At 39.5% G+C, this 21,511-nt stretch overlaps 1 protein-coding gene across 1 annotated transcript in view; it reads left to right on the plus strand.

Annotated features, from left to right (window-relative positions):
• Positions 1-21,511, plus strand: part of mtrex (Mtr4 exosome RNA helicase) — a 26,559-nt gene continuing 5,048 nt past the window's right edge. The window contains exons 1-22 of the mRNA XM_038733861.1: positions 1-157; positions 561-701; positions 1,391-1,457; positions 1,608-1,670; positions 1,988-2,100; positions 3,116-3,290; positions 3,385-3,475; positions 4,475-4,599; positions 4,747-4,845; positions 5,072-5,189; positions 5,868-5,999; positions 12,140-12,219; positions 12,726-12,836; positions 15,202-15,303; positions 16,440-16,565; positions 17,230-17,380; positions 17,693-17,865; positions 17,959-18,027; positions 18,105-18,230; positions 18,338-18,448; positions 18,554-18,742; positions 21,167-21,330. Of these exons, the coding sequence (XP_038589789.1) occupies positions 57-157; positions 561-701; positions 1,391-1,457; positions 1,608-1,670; positions 1,988-2,100; positions 3,116-3,290; positions 3,385-3,475; positions 4,475-4,599; positions 4,747-4,845; positions 5,072-5,189; positions 5,868-5,999; positions 12,140-12,219; positions 12,726-12,836; positions 15,202-15,303; positions 16,440-16,565; positions 17,230-17,380; positions 17,693-17,865; positions 17,959-18,027; positions 18,105-18,230; positions 18,338-18,448; positions 18,554-18,742; positions 21,167-21,330 (2,627 nt within the window). The 5' untranslated portion in view covers positions 1-56. The remainder of the gene's footprint in view (positions 158-560; positions 702-1,390; positions 1,458-1,607; positions 1,671-1,987; positions 2,101-3,115; positions 3,291-3,384; positions 3,476-4,474; positions 4,600-4,746; positions 4,846-5,071; positions 5,190-5,867; positions 6,000-12,139; positions 12,220-12,725; positions 12,837-15,201; positions 15,304-16,439; positions 16,566-17,229; positions 17,381-17,692; positions 17,866-17,958; positions 18,028-18,104; positions 18,231-18,337; positions 18,449-18,553; positions 18,743-21,166; positions 21,331-21,511) is intronic.

Below are 21,511 nucleotides of genomic sequence, written 5' to 3' on the forward strand. Positions count from 1 at the left end.
AGTATTACCCAGGAGCAACCTCGTGTTGTATTGTGGGAAGTGTGCCCCTAACAATCATGGCAGACGCCTTTGGAGACGGTTTGTTCAGCGTGTTTGACGAGGAACAACAAACGACCACAAGCAAAAAGATACCAGCTTCGTTGGCATCGGACATAGGGTAAATAACTGGATTTTTAATTTTTAATTTTTAATGACTGGTGTTTGAAACCAGGAGGTTCGATTGGCCAGCGAACCTTAACGTAGCATCATGTCAGCGCGTGCCAGACAGTGAAACAGTCCTAACGTCAATCTGCTAACGTTAGCTAGTAAAGTTAAATGAAACATCAGTTAAAGTGCCTGGTTGTGCTGATAAACATAAACTCAAATCGTTTCGGGGCTGTGTTTTTGCTATATTGTATATAACTTGTAACGTTTTCGAAACAGGGAAGCTAAAATTAGAGTCTAACGTTAACGTTAGGCAGCGAAACTTTATCTGTTGGTGTAACGTTAACGTTCCTGTGTAAAGTATATCCGTTCAGCTAACCACAGTTCTTCGCTTGTGTGTTTTTCCCGTATTCCAGAAAAGTTGAAGGAAAAAATGGCACTGACAAGGATGCTGGTCCGTCTGCCGGGGTCAAGAGGGAGGCAGACAGTGACGGCGGAGAGGAGGTGGTGTTTGGGAAGAAAGCTCGACATGAGACAGTCTCTTCTAATGACCTAAAGTGAGATGAGTTACATCTTTTGTGCCTGTGCAGTGTGCTTCGCGTGCTGTTATAATATGTGGCTATTCATGTACTCTCAATTGCCATTCTATTAAGTACACATAGACACAAAGCTACGCTAAGTACTGTACTTAAGTACAAATTTGTAATTTCCATTATATGCAACTTTGTACATTTCAGATGAAACTACTGTAGGTTTTACTCACCCTGCATGTGAGAACTTTAGTCGCTTAAACATTTTACTACTAAAATTAGCTCCAGCTTGACCAGTTACTTGAAAATGTTTCTTACACATCAATGTATTTATTTTAAATATCATAATCCAATACTACACCACTCTCAAAAACAAAGCTCAAGTATATTTTGCACATCTAACTTATGAATATTTACTTAAGTCAAGTTTTAAATGCATGACTTTATTTATAACACTATTTTTACATAGTGATATTGCTGTATCTAGGTCATGTAAAAGACCTACTAAAGGAGTACTTCCTCCACCACTGGAACTAATGCAGTTCAATCAGCAGCCCAGCAATTAATATTACCCTCATGATGGTTATAATGTTCAGTGTTTGTTGAAACTGTTTCAGAGAGTTGGTGATTCAAGTCTATGTCAAACCAATGAAGCTGATGCTGCAGCATATGTTTTAAAGTGTCTATGTAGGTAAAATCTGTGTGGTTTTCTTCAGTCTTGCAGAGTTTATGCCCCAAGTGAAGGTGGAGCAAGTTGACACCGTGGAAGGATGCTCGCATGAGGTAAAGATGAACATCTTTCTTCCAAAAGATATTCCCTCATTTTGTGTTTTGATTATTATCAGGTTTCTTCTTTGATAAGTCACCTTTGTGATTTCTCTGACTTTTAATGTCAAAACTTAGATTGTTAAAGATTCTGTCTTCCCCTCACAGGTTGCGCTGCCTGCCAGTGATGACTATAAACCACTGAGAGCACGAGTGGGGAAAGCAGCCAAGGTACAATGCACCTTTAAATCAGGTCTTCTACTTGTGGAATACATTTAATTTGTTCAGTGTAGAATGTCATTGAATTACAGTGAAATAGATTTTTAAAGCATTTATTTATTCATTTGTTTAATGATATGTCTGTATGGAGGCTAAATAAGTTAGCTAGCTTTTCAAACTTTAGAAAAAGTTTCTTTATAACAGCAGCACATGGTTTCTAACTGTATTGCCTAATGGGGAGTTAATTTAAATTGTATTGTGTACTAGTTGGTTTACAAAAACTAGCATTACATCTGGATTGTTTTTTATTGACATGTCTTTTCTTGCAGGAGTACCCTTTTGTTCTTGATCCATTTCAGCGTGAGGCCATCTTATGTATTGATAACAATGAGTCTGTGCTTGTGTCTGCACACACCTCTGCAGGCAAGACTGTCTGTGCTGAGTGAGTATCTTCAACAAACATGACACCACTAGGATACTATTTTTTGCTGATTGTGATAATTAATCAGGACGATAGAAGTCTTCTCTTTGATTGTTGATTGGCCAATTGCCTTGGTTATGACTTTACGTCCAAACTAGTTCGGTTCTGCCCCAAGTAGTCGTGGTGCAAACAATTTTAGAAGCTGATTTAGTTACAAACTAGTAGTTACTAAGCCTCTTGTGTCGACTTTATGTCCTAACTTAGGAACGTACCACATAGCTGCTGCAACTAGGGATGGGTATCGCTACTTGCTACACCTTTATGGTATCGACCGAAACAGCCCAGTATCGAGTACAATCGAAACGTCTCCAGTCAAACCAGTACTTCATTCGATACTTTTTGTAACCAGACTGAGGCAAAAAATCACCATTTGTATGGTTTTGTTTGCAGCCAAACACGCAAGCAACACACTGAAATAAAGAGGAGAGCAAAAAAGGCCTGCATGCGTCGAGTCCATGCGTGATTTTAACAGCCGCTTACCTTCGGTTCCAGTTTATCACCACAAGCTTGGTTTTAAATATTAATTTATTTAATTAAAATATAAAAAAATTTGTAAGCTGTATTCTTTCCCCATATAATACTACCCATGAGGATGATCAAATTAGGATGGCGGGGATGTGATACAATTTCCCAATGCTTATGTTACAGTTATATGAAACAAGAATAGATAACCTTGCTTGTCCATAACAACAATAAAAATAATAATAGGCTACCAATCAACTACTATTGCTTCAACAGGTGGCATTTTATGCAAGGTATCGAATGAAGTACTCTATTGGTATCACTTTAAGGGTACTGGTTTTGGTACTGGTATCGTAAAACTTTAAATATCCAACCCTAGCGTAATTGAGTGCAGTTTTGCAGTTTTCTTGGAAGCAAAGGCCCAACAGCAATCATAATTATCGTTTAGGTGAAGCAGTGGTTAATGTCAGATTAGTGATCTAACCTAGTTCACTGTTATATCCTCCTCTTGTAGATATGCCATTGCACTGGCCCTCAGAGAGAAGCAGAGAGTGATCTTCACCAGCCCCATCAAGGCCCTCTCCAACCAGAAGTACAGAGAGATGTACGAGGAGTTCCAGGATGTGGGACTGATGACTGGCGATGTCACCATCAACCCCACTGCCTCCTGCCTTGTCATGACCACAGAGGTAAGAAGCAGTTATGTCTGGAAAGTGTGCTGCAGGTTCATTTTGATTGGGAGTAGAGAGGTTGGTCTGCCATGGTAAACTGCTTTTCTCCTAGATCCTGAGAAGCATGCTGTACCGAGGCTCTGAGATCATGAGAGAAGTGGCGTGGGTCGTCTTTGATGAGATCCATTACATGAGAGATGCAGGTGTGTACAGAATACAGCTGAGTGTGGTTTGGAGCATTGGGCTTCATTCAAGAACCACTCGTATAAACAGATTCATTCTTAGCTGGCATGTACAAGTGATTTAAGTTACTTTTTTCTATTGTGGACAAAGGAAATTCAGAAGTGATCCAGGCCTGTTATATAGATAGATAGTGTTCTTTTCTCCACAGGGCAAAAAAACTCTAATTTGACTAGAATTCATAATGCTTTAATCTGAATGAATTTGGAGTTTAAATATGATGCCAAAAGTATTTAAAATAAAATGTATAACTAAGACAAATGTGAAGCAAGATTGACATTATATTCTAAATATTATCAACATCGCTTGACAGTTTACTAGAGTTTTGTTCTAGATTTTATCATTTATATTGGCATATTTCAGCACAGCAACTTCTACAGTTCAGTAGTTAGGAGAATTCTTTCACTCGAAAGCTGGGGTCCTCAGGGTCTTTCTGTAGGTCGCTGTCTAATATCATGCTCTGTTGCATCCAACAGTGTTAAATCACCCGCTGTAGGCTATAATATTCTCTCTAATAACTCTTTGACTTTTACATCCAGTTAAGCGCCTCTTATATTACTCATGTGCCGGTTTGCTTTCGAAAGATGTTTTTGAACTTTTTTCCCAATTGTTTCGGCTCCTCTAATACATTTCTGACGCTGCTAAACTTGTAATCTTTTTGTCTGCTGATTATAGGAATAGTGAGGAATAATTCTTTAGTAACTTTTTTGTGAATGAAACCTGTCCAACTTGGAGAAATAGTAAAAGCTACAAACCTCTAATGGAAAAAAAGAGAGCTTTAGGGTAAGACTACGAACATGTTCCATTGTTGGGCTTCTGTAAATAACATCATAGAGTATGATCTAGACCTGCTCTTTTATGAAAAGCGCTGTGAGATAACTGTTGTTGTGATTTGCCGCTATATAAATAAAATTGAATTGAATGTTCTTACAACAAATTCCTCTGCTGTCTGTGTATTTCAGAGCGTGGTGTGGTGTGGGAGGAGACCATCATTCTTCTTCCTGACAATGTGCATTACGTCTTCCTGTCAGCCACCATCCCCAATGCCAGGCAGTTTGCTGAGTGGATTTGCCACCTACATAAGCAGGTGGCGTGTTGTTCTGGCATTAGAAATATAAAGGTTCCTCGTGTATGTAACATAAGAAGGTGGCAGTTATCTCTCTAAGTATCAGCATAACATGTCTGTGTTTTTGTTATTTTTGTTACATAATTAATGTTTCTATGTCTCTTGTAGCCATGCCATGTAGTCTACACAGATTACCGCCCAACTCCACTGCAACACTACATCTTCCCAGCAGGGGGCGATGGACTCCACTTGGTTGTTGATGAGAATGTAAGGACACCTACAAACTGTATTTACTGGGATCTGTCAGAGTAATCAAAGAGAGTTGGCTAATTAATCCTATGGAAGTCAGACTAGAGACAGACTAGATGTGTCTGGTCTCATATTGGCCCTAGATTAGTTTCTCTGTCTCCTGATTTTGGATACATCCATTGGCACCGGCCTTTACATGATAGACATGAATCATAACATCTGCCTGTGTTTTACCCTTCATCAGGGAGACTTCAGAGAGGACAATTTCAACACAGCTATGCAGGTGTTGAGAGACGCAGGGGATTCTGGGGGCAGCGGAGGGGGCAAGTGGGACCCAAGAGGACGGAAAGGAGGCACTAAAGGTGTGTGTCAGTTTTCAAGGTTAAAATGGGTCGGGGCTCCCTGTAAGCCTAATGGTTAAGGGGCATACCACATAACCATTTGCATCCACGTAGGGATAGACAATAAAACAATAATTATCGCAATATAATTTCTGTCAATAACAAGATAATAAAAAGTTCAGTAAATATTCAATAAATGTTAGATTTTATTCACTTGAATCATACACAAAGTTTTTTTATTAAGATGTTTATTTTGTTGAGGGACTGAGAAAAAGCTTTTATTTAATTTGACTTGTACATATTTGTTGACAAAGATTTGATCATAATTGCTTTGAATGTTCTACCTCAGATTTGTGAAGTGATCTGCTGTTTGGCATCAAGTGTTGACCATAAAGATGAGTTTAATCCACAATTATTATTATTAAATCAGGTTTCTTCAACTTTCGCTCAGGAGCAAGAAACAGCCTTTAAACTCGAACTATTGATACATATGATAATGATCAATCTCGAAAGATATGAAAAATTTTAATGTGATAACAATTTTGGCCATATCATCCAGCCCTACGTCCATGGTTGAATCAATCAGTTCATCCTCTACTGTCAAATAAGGGCAACAATGACATCTTAAACATGTAAATGTCTTCTAATATATAGATCAGAATTCATGTTCATGTGTACTCCAATAAATGATTTCCTCAGGTCCGTCCAGTGTGTTCAAGATAGTGAAGATGATCATGGAGAGAAACTTCCAGCCTGTCATTATTTTCAGCTTCAGCAAGAAGGATTGTGAGGCCTATGCTTTGCAGGTAGCCAAACTGGACTTTAACACAGGTATGTCTCATTGTATTTCTTCTGCAAGCACGTTTTCAGTTTGAGTAGTTATATACAATCCTGGTGCTTTTGTGACATGCGTGCATAGTAAAAGGTTTACGTCAGGCCCTTGAACCAGTAGATTAGGGGTCGGCAAATAAGTCTGGCATTAGCCTAATTTTTTTAAAAGCCATTTTAAGGCGGACCAGAACAAAGTGAAATTATTTCAAATCCTTGTATACTCATGTGCATGTTTAGCTCAGTAGGTACTGTGCAGGACTCCCGTTGAATGAATGAATTCCAGTTAACTGCGTATATTTCCCCCCCTTATTACTTGATTATAAGGACACTTTTGCACATGCTCACAATAAGGCACGTGCTGCAGTGTGTGTGCGCCCGGCGTTTGATCCGCATTCATAAACCTATGGTGCTTATTTTCATTTCCCTGAGGAAATTCAGGGTACGAACTACGTGCGAACTACTCCCTCTCCATTCACACCCTGTCGTGCTGACAGGCTACGTAACTCAGTATCTTTGGGTTTTCGACTGTTGGTAAAATAAACAAGACATTTGAAGATGTCACCTTGGACTGTGGGAAATTATAATCAGCATTTTCCACTAATCTGTGACATTTTATCGACAACATTGTTAATTGATTAATGAGTAAAAAAAATCAGCAGATTAACCGGTAATCAAAATAATCAGTAGTTGTAACCCTAATAATTTCCATTCTGGCAACAATATAAAAATCGTTTTTGTTTATTCGTTAAGTATTAAGTGATCAGATGTCATAATATACCTTCTTTTTAGATAAATTAAACTTTTATTGTTTGCTGTATTTTCACTGCATTGGTCAGTTATCAGATCCAAAGTCACACTATCAGCATATTGAATAATGAGCATGTTAGTGGTTAGATTCAGAGCAGATTGTCTTTGCACACTGAAATGCCAAAACGAATATAAAGTAGGGAGGGAGTTGAAATTAGGCAAGTGAAACCGTTCACCAAAATGCTAAATTGTTGGCAAGCTGAGCTGAATAAATCCTCCCCACTGAGTGAGTGCCATGAATATGGCTTATTGTCCCTGCACAGCTGGTCTTGCAGTTTGGTCCAGTGGATAAGTGAAGTTGCTTCATGAAGACAAATCTCTGCAGGATGGGAGATTATCCAGCTGTAGATGGAGGTTGGCTCGTATCCACCTGCTTCAGGCTTTTTCTTGAAATAAAACATGCTTATGAAGCCTTACTTGAGGAGGGGGTTTTTTATGCTGAGCTCTTCCAACACTGAAGGCCGTCAACAAAGCCAATTTTTCCATCAATATTGCAAAACCAAACAAATGGAAAAACTCTGCCAAAGATAATTTCTCATTTCCAACAGTTTCATGATTTTTCAGAATTTTCTTAAACAGAGCGACTTTCTTAGAAAAATGAGGCAGATGGTGTCCAGTAACAGTCACTTGATTGAGGAAGAATGTTGAAATAAATTAATCTGATTAGTAAATGAGTCAAAATATTCCATTGACTTGTTTATTAGTTTAAAGAAATACAAAGCTTTCATGACAATGGCTACAGAATTGTAGCCATAAAAAACTGTCATTACTTGTGTTTACAAGTAACAAGTAATTACTTGTGTCATTACTTGTTACAAACCTAACCATTTGCAGATGCAAGGGTTTCAAACGCGAAAGTTGTTTCCTTCTTTGTCTGTTATTTAGAAACTCATAGGGACCAATTTTCTCTAGCAAACAATTTGAGAAGCCAGGTTGTTTGGTTTATCCCAGTATGTATGTAGGCAGGTTGTTGGTGTTATAGAGTTCCTCTGTTTGTGTGTGTGTAGGTGGGTTATAATGAGCAGAGGGAGCCACGTGGCCCTCCTGGTTTCTCTCATTCTGAACCAGCTACCCCCCCTTTTCTTTTTTTCTACCTTTCCTAGCTCATGCTTTTTTTTTTTTTCTTTCTTCTGTTTTCTTAAACACCAAAGACAGTCCCCCTCTCTTTCCCCTCCTGATGTGTGCTGTGACACAGAGTTTCTGGGCAGTGTTTGTGGATTGGCAGAGCTGTGTTGGAGTCAGGGGACCGGCTGGTGCTGAAACATCAACTAACTGTCCAAGTGCAAAACTGCAGCGTCAAATAGACATATTATAGAAGGTTTGGTTGGCTCATGCAAAGACCAATAGATGGACATAGACCCAGACTATGTTGTTGTGATGCTGACCAGCAGCATTTTTTTCCACTAAGGGCAGAGCCTGCTGAAGTGTGTTCATGTGAGTTTAGTTTAGATGCTCATGATCCACTGAGGATGATTACTAAGGATTTGTTTGACAGATCTTTTGTCCACCATTAATCAAAAATATATTTTGGTATGATGACTACTGACCACAAAGCTGAGGCTATTAATGTAATGTGGTAATATGCAAATGAGTGCCTTTTAAATAAAGATAACAAATGTAGCTGTCTCCACATAGCTAATGATGGCCAATCCACCAAATCATATAATCTGCAGTGATGTGTGTGCAGTTTAGCAAGTGTAATAAAACGTAACACTGCATGGTATGCAAAATCAAGTTTCTTTAACAATGATGAGGCTGCATGCATATATAGCAGGTCCCCGGCGATAACACTGGCGACACCTTTCGGTATGTGCACACAGCTACTATGTTAACTTCATATTCATATGATACACCGTTTGAAAGCTAAAATCCTGTGAGCCCCCGCTGTAAGGAAGGGCCAGCCCCTGTTATTTCCTGGGTAGGCCGAGCCAATTGCAAGCAATTGTGCCGATGACTGGCACTTTTTGTGGCCAATAAAATTCTGAAAATAATGATATCCATCTTTAAGTAGGAAGTTCATGATCGACCAGCAAGAAAACCACACCTGCGTCAAGCTACCGGCTAATACGGAGCAATGCAGCAGCAGCAGCCGCCTGCCGCCAAGGGTCTGTGCTGTTTTAGAAAAAATACGCTAAAACGTGCACTTAGAAAAACCTGTGTAAAATGGTCATTCTTCATGGTGTTGGTATGAAATTTAAATTTGGACTAGGTAAGGCTTTATGCTAGTACTGTTAGTTTTAGTGTGTTTAAACTTATATTAATCAATTCCAGTAGCAATTAGAATCATTCTGACTTTTGGGTTAGACACTCCAGAGTTTTATCTTTCAGAGAAGCCCAAAACCATGCATATACTCCAAATGGTTAAACAACTACATTCAATTTACTTTGGATATGCCTTGAATAGGCGTTTTGCATTAATTTTACAGGAATGTTAATTTATCGTCCAGCCAAATACTGAGACACTTGTTTTAATTTGAGGTTGTGCATGACAACTGCAATGCAGAGGACACAGCCTGAAGCTCTGTGACAGCCTGAGCCAGGGTGGGAGCACATGTGTATATATAACTGTGTCATCTGCATAAAGGTGCAACTTGATTCGATGTTTTTCAATATCATTACGAAAATGGTGAATAAAACGGGAGCCAAGATCAAGTTCTGGGGGACATCTCTAGGGATTTAGACATGTAATTTTCAATATAGACACTGAGATCTATCTATGAGATAGTTTCTAAACTAATTCACAACCTCCTTACTAAAACCCACATTAATTAGTCTGGATAACAGTAAGTCATGATCGACAGAGTCAAATGATTCAACAAATAATGCAGCACAATGCTGTTTTTCATCAAGAGAATTACTATCGTTGACCACCAACATAGCTGCTGTTATGGTACTATGTCCTGTCCTAAAACCAGACTGAAACTCACTTAAAATGTTATCTTCAATTAAAACTTTTTAACTGGACATTTACCAGAGATTCAAGGATTTTGGCTAAAATAGATAATTTGGAGATGGGTTGGTAGTTATCTACATTAGTAGGGTCCCCACTTTTTAATAATGGTGTAACATAAGCAGCCTTCCATAATTTAGGAATACAACTGGTTGCCAGGGACAGGTTAAAAATATAAGTAATGTGCTCTGTAATAAGCTTGGCAGCCAGCTTTAAAAGGTATAGATCTAGATTGTCAGGTCCAACTGACTTTTTTGGATCCATATCTTTAAGCGCCTTACAAACATCACCAGTGGATATGTGTGTGGAGTTGAAGGAGTTAATTTGCACATCTGACTCAGGAGAGAGAGAGTTTGCATTGTTACCAGGGTTCATATGGTTTATATGCGGCCCCCCTGTGTTGTCAAAGAATACTCCAGCTGATACAAAGTTCTTATTAAATATTTCAAACATATCAGCTTTAGATTTTACTTCCGCAGAGTCAATGATTAAATGGTCAGGGAGTCCGGACTTTCAAGCATTTGAGCTTGATGTAGATTTTATGAATTTCCAGAATTTGGAAGGATTATCATATTAAAGTTCTCTGTGATGTTCTTCAGATAGTATTCTGATTTTGATTTCCAGATCATTTCAGTACATTTATTTTCCAAAGTTCTAATTGAAATCCAGTCCGCAGGTATGTCTGACTGTCTTGCTTTGGCCCAGGCAACATTTCTCAGTCTGACTAACTCTGACAACTTTTCAGAGAGCCATGGATTATCTCTTCCTCCAATCCTGAATTTCTTCAAAGGGGCATGTTTATCACAAATATATATTTAAAAAAAAACGTTTTAAATGCTCAAAGGCAAGGTCGACATCCGGAATCAGTATGTTTTACTCAATCCCACTATGGCACACATGATGCAGGAAAGCTTGTACATCAAAATGCCTCTTATAAATGAAACGAGTTTAACTTTTATTCCCTAGTATGGGTTAAACTCCAGAAACACATTTCAAATAAAGTAACTCGAGAGAGTGTTTCGTTAGCACCCTCGCTGACATGTGTCTTTCAAATCTGACATCGTCAGTTTGCAAAGCAGTTTCTGCCCAAGCTTGGACTACAAAAGTGTGCAATTTCTCTACATCTATAGACAATATTTTCACAGGCTGAGTAGTAACCCTCGTGACTACTAAACTGAGCTTCATGTGTGAAATCAATGGAGTGCCCATAAAAATGCCTGACAAGGTATCCTGAAAACTACTGACCAGAAGAAAGAACTTTTTGTTTTTCATGACCCTTTAACCTTCATTCGGACAATTATTCCAGTTGTATGGAAGAAATGTCAAAAGCCAAAGGGGCGAGTACAATCATGCTTCTCAGATACTGAGTTGTCCTTTTTATCTCACCCTAAGGAGAAACGCAAGACTTCCGGCTCACTGCAGGAAGTCTGTCTTAGTGTGTTTTCATGCAGTAGGGTGTAATCAATGGCACAAGTGAAGTGTTATTAGACTCCTTGCTCTTTAAATGTTTATTATAACCCTGCTCTGTGTGTTATGTGCCACAAAGTGGATGTCCTGGCTGTTTTGCTGGAGCCATGGATGTAGCTTAGGCTGACCTCGCTTTTTATGTTGGCCCTTGTTTGTGTTTGTCTTTGGTATTGCTGCTTAAAACATGAAAAGAAGTCCCATTGAAGTAATTTGTCATTAAAAATAAATACTGCACCATCAGACTTCGTGGAAGTTTCTGAATAACACAGGCACATAAGAAGGACGGTTTCCCAGAATGGTTTCATGAATAAAGAAAGACCTGTGACTAAGTTTCCATATGGGCAGAGATAGCCAACCAGCCGCAGCAAACAATCTAATGTGATTAGCACAGTAATAAGACACTGGTGGTTGTGGTGTCACAACCATATACAACCGATTACAATAATAAAGTGTTTGTTAAACATGTGACAGCATTTAATTGTTGTTTTTGAAAAAAACAAAAAACTAGTAATCAATTTGTAAATATTTTGAAAAAGTCAATCAGAAACTCTACTAAATAACATAAATTAGAGAAACTGTTTTGTTGAAACACATGGCTGTAAAATGAGATCAAATCTAGAGTTAAAACAGATTGAAATAAAATGCAGCAACATCATTTGCTTGCTCAATCCCTGGGTGGTTAAACTTTTCCTGTAAGCAGTTCTCCTCGTTGTTACACATCAACCACACACGCCAAGATAAATTATATTTAAAACATTTTAAAATGACTCAAAAGAGTGTGTGTGTGAGTGAGAGAGAGTTAGAGGCATAGTTAAAACGCACAGGCTCAGGATGTGCTTTGTGCTAATATTTAGAAAGTTTTCTGAGCAGCCATGAGAAAACTTTAAGAAATGCACCCTTTGTTTGTTTGTTCCAGATGATGAGAAACGTCTGGTGGAGGAAGTGTTCAACAACGCAGTGGACTGTCTTTCAGACGAAGACAAGAAACTCCCTCAGGTGAGGAGAACGGGTTTCTCTCGCTCTGTGCCCTCACAACTCGGGCCATGTTTTTATAAGCATCCACGTCGCCCTCACTTTTTGAACCCAGTGCTGCCACCTTGTAAAAGCTCAGAAAAATGGCCCCAGCATTTCCTTCAGAGTCATTTTCTGCTCAGAGTCGCAGTTAAACTGCTTTAATGTAAATAGCTGCACACATAATGTCAACATGGGCTCAAACACCGTGCTCCTGTTATTCTACCCTTCTTTGTTGAGCCACATTATGAAAACCAGCCGTGTTGAGGTAATTGTTTTTGGGACCGCTACTGCACAAGCAATGGCAAAGCTAACCATCCATCACACTTTTCTACTATGAGGGGTTAGATGCTTTTCCACTCTCTGTCTCTGGTACTTTGATGGCTTTAATCGGATGAACAAACTGGTGTATATGCACTGTCACTAAACCTTTTCATAAACAAAACGCTACAAACACTAATCTTCCTGTCATTGCTCTTGCCGTACCACAGGTGGAGCATGTGCTGCCACTGTTGAAGAGGGGGATAGGAATCCACCATGGAGGCCTACTGCCCATCCTGAAAGAGACCATAGAGATCCTTTTCTCTGAAGGGCTACTCAAGGTACACCTGTCCCTGCATCAAGATGCTTATCAAAACATGCTTAAACAAAAAACATCCATCCCTCTCAGCAGAGTGATTGCAGTTACTTGATTTTGTAAATGTTCACCCTACTTTATCACCCAATTAGGGTTGAATTTAAACATCGTGTATATGCAGCATAAATAAAAATGTTTAATAATTAGTAGGGATGCAGGGTTGTCACATGTATAAATTCCGACGCAATTTGATAAATAATGTATGTGGTTCTTGTATCGCGTAGCATAAAGACTTCATAGCTTCTCTTCAGGTAGGACTCTCATACTGCAACTCTTGTCTTTGTAAAGAGAGAAAATGACACTAACCATGTCTGTCAGCTCGTTTCAGTGAATGTACCATAAAGGCTTGAGTAAGTGTGCACTCCAAATTTTGGAGGGTCAGACCGTTAGTTGCCTTTTCTAAGAACTCAGCCTCAGATGGTGTGAATATGCTAGAAGACAATTCAGCAGAACAGTGTCTGCAAACTTTTGTGTCTTTCTCTGACACTTTAAAATGCTTCCACACTGCCGACATGTCAACATTATTGATTGATGAAATTTCTTATTTTGACTTATTAGGCCGAACACCAAAAGTGCTTTTATGAATCGTCACTATTGACTGCATCATCATTGCGCGCGCCGGAGAGAGGCCAGCAACAGAAAGTTTTATATTTCACAATTTTCATGTTATTTCATCACTAAACCCATTTCTCAATAGTTTTGAGGTGAGAAGTCATCCGGCTGCAGTTTCAGGACCACATTCCTAGGACCGGAACTGCATTTCTGGGACCCTTGTTTACTTTGATACTGCCAGCTAGCTATGTTACTCTTGACAGCCCCCCCGAAGCCAGTTATCCTTACCACAACCATGTGCCTAAACTTAAGTTATTGATTATATGCATGTCCGCTCCTTCGTGTTGCTGTGCATTACCACCACCACTCCACTAGGTAGCTCTGTCGCAAAAGAACTACGGTCCTGAAACTGCAGCCTTCGGTACTGCAGCTACATAATATTGGCCGTTGTTGCTGCAGCGGTCTGTGTGACGCTGGGAGCAGAGGGTTCTGTGAGTGGGCGGCTGGCCGCCCTTGGGAGCTCCTCCCGCGGGTTGGCACAGGCTTCTCCTGCCGCCACTTGCAGAGCTCCTCAACTCCGAAAACTTTCAAGCACATTTTTGTTCCGCAATCATTTTTCGTAAAACTGTCAATATTCGAAATCTACACAGCTGATTCATCTGTGAGTGTGACTGGTTATTAGTCTATGATTGGCGACCTGTCCAGAGTGTACCCCTCCTTTCGCCTGGTTGACGATGGATGGAAATATCAAAGTTGTAGACAGTCATGTAGTATTAGATTTGAACAGCAGGTCACTGTATCATAGAAAGCATGTTTTAGACAGATGATGGTTGAAGTGTTTTTTTTCGTAGCTTTGGATATTATTAAATAGTGCTTGTACATAGAAAAACTAGATGTGAATATGCTACATTGAATGTAGTTATTAGGGTAGAGGGTAAGGTAAAATACACTTAGCCTACGCTTTTTCTCTTTCAGCCATCCGTTTACAGTTGCACCTTCCTGCAGCAAATATTTGTTGATGTGCAATTGTTTACATGTTAAGTTGTCGAGACTGTTATCTATTTTAATAATATAATCCATTTAGGAAAATGTATTATAGCCTACATACAGAACAGCTTTCAATATCGGCCTGTTCTAAGTGTAGTTTGGACAGGAAAGAGGTCTAATATAATTAATATCTGCGCAGTTTCACTTTAATATCGGCATCGGTCTCAAAAATCGGTCGGGCTCTAATACTTACTGAGCGAAACGTTATGACTGTGTCTTAAATCAATACTCTTTCACTGCTCCCTACTCCATATCTTATGAGTTGAAAACAGCACTTTCAGAACCTACAATCATTATCACAGCACCGGTAGTTAAGTCATTGCTGTCGGGCAATTGGTTGGTGGACTTTTTTTTTTTTATCAGCGCAATACATGATGGTATATCGGTTATACACAACTTTTCAAAATGCATTCTTGGATACTTTGAGTGGACTATATAGGGTATGTTATTTCTCACTATATATTCAGAGAGCACTACAAAATGGTGAGCTCACTAAATAGTCCTCTATATAGTGAGTAGTGGGTGATTTTGGACACAGCCTATGTGTATTTGAACTTTAGAATTGGCTTTCCAAATATTTTATGGGAAATGAAACACATTCAAAAGGTTGTTATAATAATTATTTATTTAACAAGAAAATTGCCTTTTATAAAGTTGAATCGGTCAATAATGACATTGTCAGAATATTGCAGTGAGATGATCTTAATGTTTGCTTTTTATTCTCATCCCAGGCCCTGTTTGCTACAGAGACATTCGCCATGGGCATCAACATGCCAGCTCGCACTGTGCTCTTCACCAGCGCACGGAAGTTTGATGGCAAGAATCACCGCTTTGTAAGAGCACGCGTAGATTTTTAAAAAATGTCAATAGAACATTCTCTCAGGAAATTCTCCTCATCCTACATTACATGCAAATTCCTTACAAGTACATTAGATTGTGGAGCTGCAATTTCCATCACTGTGGCTGTGAGCATACATAAGCAGGAAGATGAGCCCAAAAAGTGTAGTTTATGTAAACTAAGCCTTTTTGGAAAATATCTACCTTTTGATGGAAGCTCTGCTACTTAGCCCAAAAAACATCCAATAAGAGTGCTAAGCGAGGTTAATCTCCGTTTCCGTTGATCTATTACTGTGCCTGTAGCCAGTAAAATAGTACCACTCCCCATAAACTCTGTGATGTCTTTAAAACAACAGCTCTGGACTATGTGTAGTGTGGAGTTGTCACTCGCTGTGTTGCCCTGAAGCCTTTATAAGGTCTTCCAGTCCTGCAGCTTGCATCGCCACATAAACAGCCACGTATTGTTTATAAGAGCTGGGGGCTGTGTGTGTGTGTGTGTGTGCGCGCGTGTGTGGAGCTGCCGTCACTTAGAAGCACCCTTCATCTTCACTTCATACACATGGATTTCCAGTTCACTCACACACATACACAAAGACTTGACGAGAATTTGAGAGAGAATGAAACTGCCCTCCAAGAAGGTTCATCAGGAACATCTGGTGCGTCTAAAGATGCCAAAGCTCCACGCAGGCACTCACACATTTAAATACACACAACTTTCCTGAAACACACTGCATTTCAAATCAAGAGCTGATCCCATGGCATGCGGTCATTTCAACACAAAAATAATCTTATCTTCCCTTTTTTATAGCAATTTTATTGCTTAAAGACCAGTAGATCTTTTTAATCAGTCATGTGCAATGCAGAGAAATGTCCTCAGAGGCTTGTGAAAAACTGGTTAAGTCTCTTCCTCACAAGGCGCTCTAATTGTAGAACTACTTCGTCTATTTTCCAAAATATATATGCATTACATTATAAAAATGCTTCTTTCCCTGCCTTTTTACCTCTTTTCTTAGTATAAAAGGCTATTTATTTTCCATATTTTGCCACAACACCTGTATAGAGAGAAGAGAGAGAAGCATTCACTAACAAATATCTTTTTTCTTAATGTCTTGTGTGTTTTCATGTGATCCAGATTACATCAGGTGAATACATCCAGATGTCTGGGCGAGCTGGGAGGAGAGGAATGGACGAGAGGGGAATTGTTATTTTCATGGTGGACGAGAAGATGAGTCCAGCTGTGGGCAAACAGCTGCTCAAGGTACTGTGAATATCACTGCTACGGTACTTTTTACGTTCAAGTTCGGGTAATTTTTCTGAATGCAACTGCTTGTCATTGATCACATGTCTGCGGGTCTCTTCAGTGCTGTCTACACGTTCTTCTGCTACAGTAATAGTCCCATCAATGAAACATATTCCCTGCTGTCTTTCTGAGAATTAGTTTGAATGATTGGATGGAATTTGTCAGAAGTGACTCTTAAGTTGTTCTTTCTTTGGATCATCTAGCCATTTGGTGCTCCGTCAGAACTTTACAACACACAGTCACAGGGAAGGCAGAAGCTCTTGGTCTTTTGTCTTTGATTTGACACATTTATAGCTGCACTGCTATAAATACATAGCTGCATAGCTTTTGAACGACGTTGTGTTAATGTAAAACTGTTTGTTGGCGCTGTCACAGTGCTTAACTCCCAGGGTGTCTTGGAGAAAGCTGTCCAACGCATGTCTGTGGTTTGCGAGGTTCAGAGGTTTCAATTGCAAAATTCTCCTCGGTGTTTAATTTGGGGAGCTTCAGCCTGCATTTATTTAGACCTTATACCTTCTTGGCACTTCTAGTAAAATGCTTACAAGACTGTCAAATCACATAATTAATCCCAGCTGTGCATTATTGAATTTTTTTTCTGTCTGGTTTTTATTCTGCTGCTCAGGGCTCTGCAGACCCTTTGAACAGTGCCTTCCACCTGACCTACAACATGGTGCTTAACCTGCTGCGTGTGGAGGAGATCAACCCAGAGTACATGCTGGAGAAGTCTTTCTACCAGTTCCAACACTACAGGGCTTTGCCCGGTGTTGTGGAAAGTAAGCATTTTTCCGTATTTACTCCAACACGCGCCAGGCGGGATGAGCAAGTAACTAGATAATCTCTACTCTGGATTCTACTTGATTAACGTATTTCAGATTTGTTGATTTGCTTCCCAGTGGCTGTATTTTGCATCATTTATAAATGGCAAACAGTTATGTTACTGATTCCAAAATAAGTTAATTAATCATTTTCCATGTCAAGAGGTCGATGTGTAGAAAGCCTCCAAGAAATGTTTTTCACTGGATAAAATAACATTGACTGTCCGGTTGTGGCCTAGTTTCATGTTGCTGACTTTTTTTTCTGTGCAGAAATTAAGAAGTATGAGGAGCAGTACCACGCCATTGAGATTCCCAACGAAGAGGGTGTGGTAACTTACTTTAAAATCAGGCAGCAGCTGGCCAAACTGGGTAAAGAGATACAGGAGTTCACCCACAAACCCAAATACTGCTTGCCCTTTTTACAGCCCGGGCGACTTGTCAAGGTAGAGCTTCACCCAAGTACAGTTTGACAACAGCACACTAATTATGGATTTTTCACCATGTCATTTAATGGCTCTTTGTTTTCACCCCCACAGGTAAAAAATGACGACACTGACTTTGGCTGGGGAGTTGTTGTAAACTTCTGCAAGAAGTCTAATGTGAAGGTAAGTCGTGTCATAGTGTCACATGTATGTGAGTCCATTTACACATGGTTGTGACTAATATGCATTTCCCCATTTAGGCCAGCACAGACTCAGAGCCGCTGTACGTGGTGGAGGTTTTGGTCCACTGTAGTAAAGACAGTGTAAAAGATGCTGCGACTGAGGCTGCTAAACCTGCTGCTCCAGGGGAGACTGGAGAGATGCAGGTGGGTGCAACAGACACACAAAAACACACTTAAATGCATATTGCATACAAAAATAAGACTATATGTCTCTGTAGTCAGGAATACGGTAACTCTAATCTTTTGTTTAGGTGGTCCCAGTGATGCTCCATCTCCTGACATCTATCAGCTCAGTTCGCCTTTACATCCCCAAAGACCTGAGGCCCTTTGACAACAGACAGCTCATGCTGAAGTCTATACAGGTACAAAATGCAGCCATCTTGAAGCAAATATTGAGAACTGAAGAAAGACCTTGATTATAAATTGTTGCTCTTTCTTTTCTTTCCCTCCAAACATTTTGTGTGCAGGAGGTACAGAAACGTTTCCCAGATGGCGTTCCTCTGCTCGACCCCATAGATGACATGGGCATCAAAGACCCTGCACTGAAGAAAGTTATTCAGAAAGTGGAGGCCTTCGAGCACCGCATGTACTCCCACCCCCTGCACAGTGACCCCAATTTGGAATCTGTCTATTCTCTGTGTGAGAAGAAAGCTCTGGTAAGAAACTGGATGTGTGTGTCTTTCAGTTTGTAGGAGAGTTAAATGTCAGCGTAAGAAAAATATCAAACCTTACTAAAAGTCAACCATTTGTGAACAACAGGTCACAGTTGTTACTATTGAAATATGAATTACTTTTATCTTTCCTTTTATCTACATTGGCTACCTTTTGTTAGATCACAATCATTGACCTTCAATTGTCTTATCCTGCCAGACACGTCGGTAGCGGCCATATATATTCATGCAGACAAAGACAGAAAGAAATCAAGTATCCGTGGAGTGGGTTTATCTCTGCAGTGTGTTGTATAGCAAACAATGACTACACTTCCTGTCTTTCAGCACTTTATTGCAAGGCAGCAACAACTTTCCTGCAACTATAGACGGGGGAAAAAACATTCAGTGTCTGTCTTGCTTAAATTCTGTCTGTGTCTTCCCAGGGAGAAGTAATGTATAATAAAACAGTAGATACAACTGTCATGAAATAAAGGAACAACCAAAATACACACCTATCATGCATACCTGTCATTTTAGAGAAGCAAAACAGGCAGGGTCTCTTTAAATCTAACACCACGAGTCTCAACAGTGCAAGCTTTACAGCAGCCCATCAGCTCTAAAACACTAAAATATCAACACATTCACATTATCAGTTGTTCAAAGTAACTTGACATATCTACGTAGCCACAACACTAGGAGTTACAGCAATGCTAGGGGCTTTGTGAAGTTGTACTTATGCACAGCCATGCTTTGAGCTAGATATTCACAATGGCAGTGCTAACATGCGGATGTTTAAGGGGAGGTATAATGTTTAACATGTTCAACAGCTTAGTTTTATGTGTTAGCATGCCAACATTCATGAGTCCAACTGGAAGGATGGGAATGCCATTAGGTTTTTAAATATTTGGTCCTAAACCAAAGTATTGGACACATTTTTGACCTGATGATAGGGCTGAGGGGGACATGAAAAGGTCAGGGTTATGGTCAGTAAGATCCATTATCTGGGCACTGTAATAATCTTTATTTATTGATTTGAATTTTTTTTTTACAGAGCATTTTTCAAAACAATGTTACAAAGTGCTTTCACAAGAGCAAAGAAAATAAAACACAGCAAACAAAATAAGATAAACAGTAAAAGCAGAAAGAAAGTTATGAAATTAAAATACAATTAAAAGAAATATAGATAATTAAAATCAATGAACATCTGTATGAAATTGCATGGCTATTTACCCAATAGCTGTTGAGATATTTCAGTCTGGACCAAAGTGGTTGACCAACAGACTGACATGCGTATGCGAGAAAAGTTCAGAATAAATAGAAGAAGAAAATCTTGTGGAAATACAACATAGACAGCTTGTGAAATAAGAATGGCTACACTTCCTGTTAAAAGACACCCCTTTTCAGAAAAGTGTGACATTAGAACATACAGTTCCATTATAGTATCGGCAATACTTTAATAGGAAAAATAGCAAATATAATGTAAGTGTAAGTGATTGTGTGTTGTACATTTCAAAATAAAATTCTACAGCTGATCCAGATTAAAATAAATTCTGTTCATGATTCAGCACAGCATTCACATTTCTACATCTGTGTGCTCTGCTTTACTGAATGATCAAGGACCGAGTCAGACTGTTCAAAACAACCTCACATCGGGGGGTTACAAATGCACAGCGCGATAGATGCAAAACGCCCAGACTTTTACCAGTGGGTGGAGAAAAAGCAAATCAGACTGTCGTTGACGATTTGCATAAACATTTACATCCCTCCGTGGTCGTGTGTGTGTGTGTGTGTTGTGAAATGATGGGGGATACAGTACAGCGTAAACTGGATTGCTTTGTTTGTGTGGTAGATAAATCCTCAGCCTCAGCAGCTGACCTCCACTTTGGCCTTCACATTTCTCTAACACAACACATCATGGCTGCTTAAGTTTCATTCCTCATTTAATACCATGTAGAGTAAAGCTAAAACATTATTCATTTTGATAATTGTTTTTTGTGGAATTCGAAAGTCTGAATTTTCCTGCTTTCGTGTGCACGTATGATAGATTTCTTCACAGTTTCCATGTAACCACCAGAAATGAGGCTACAATTTTTACTGAAATTTAAATGTATGTTTTTTGAGTAATAAGCAATGTTGGTGAAATCTCTTTGTGCATGTGTTTGCTCCTTTGGCCCTGAGGTTAGTGGATAATGGACATCACAGAGGACAGACAAGCAGACAGAAGAACATCTGTTGGCAGATAACTCAAATATTCCACTCCATCGCTGTGACAGTTAATCTAGTGTTAGAAATGATCTCATGCACAAAACAGCTAGTAGTACTCACAGTGCACTTAATAATTATGAAGTATTTTCTAGAAACCCTGGAAGAGCGTCTCTCCAAGTTGAAGGTGAAGGTTTTGTTGTATAACAACACATGTGTGTTTTTTAGATCGCAGCAGACGTTCGAACCGCCAAGCGAGAGCTGAAGAAGGCTCGGACCGTCCTGCAGATGGACAAGCTGAAGTGCAGGAAGAGAGTTCTGCGACGCCTCGGCTTCGCCAGCCCCTCTGATGTCATCGAGATGAAAGGGCGGGTTGCCTGTGAAATTAGCAGGTAGGGAAGGATAGAGCACGCACCCAGCAAACAATTTGTGTAAATATAGATATAATATAGCTGCTTAACTTTTGTTGTATTCTGAAGTGACAAATAAGTCTTTTAGGGCAGTTTAATATTAAATGGAGATTTAGGAAAGTAAAATTGATTTAATGGAGCAAAGGGTTGTGGCTCCAAAGTC

This window comes from Micropterus salmoides, unplaced genomic scaffold (genome assembly GCF_014851395.1).
Source record: "Micropterus salmoides isolate LMB-PRFRI ecotype aquatic unplaced genomic scaffold, ASM1485139v1 Ms_hic_scaffold_20, whole genome shotgun sequence".
Lineage (NCBI taxonomy): Eukaryota > Metazoa > Chordata > Actinopteri > Centrarchiformes > Centrarchidae > Micropterus > Micropterus salmoides.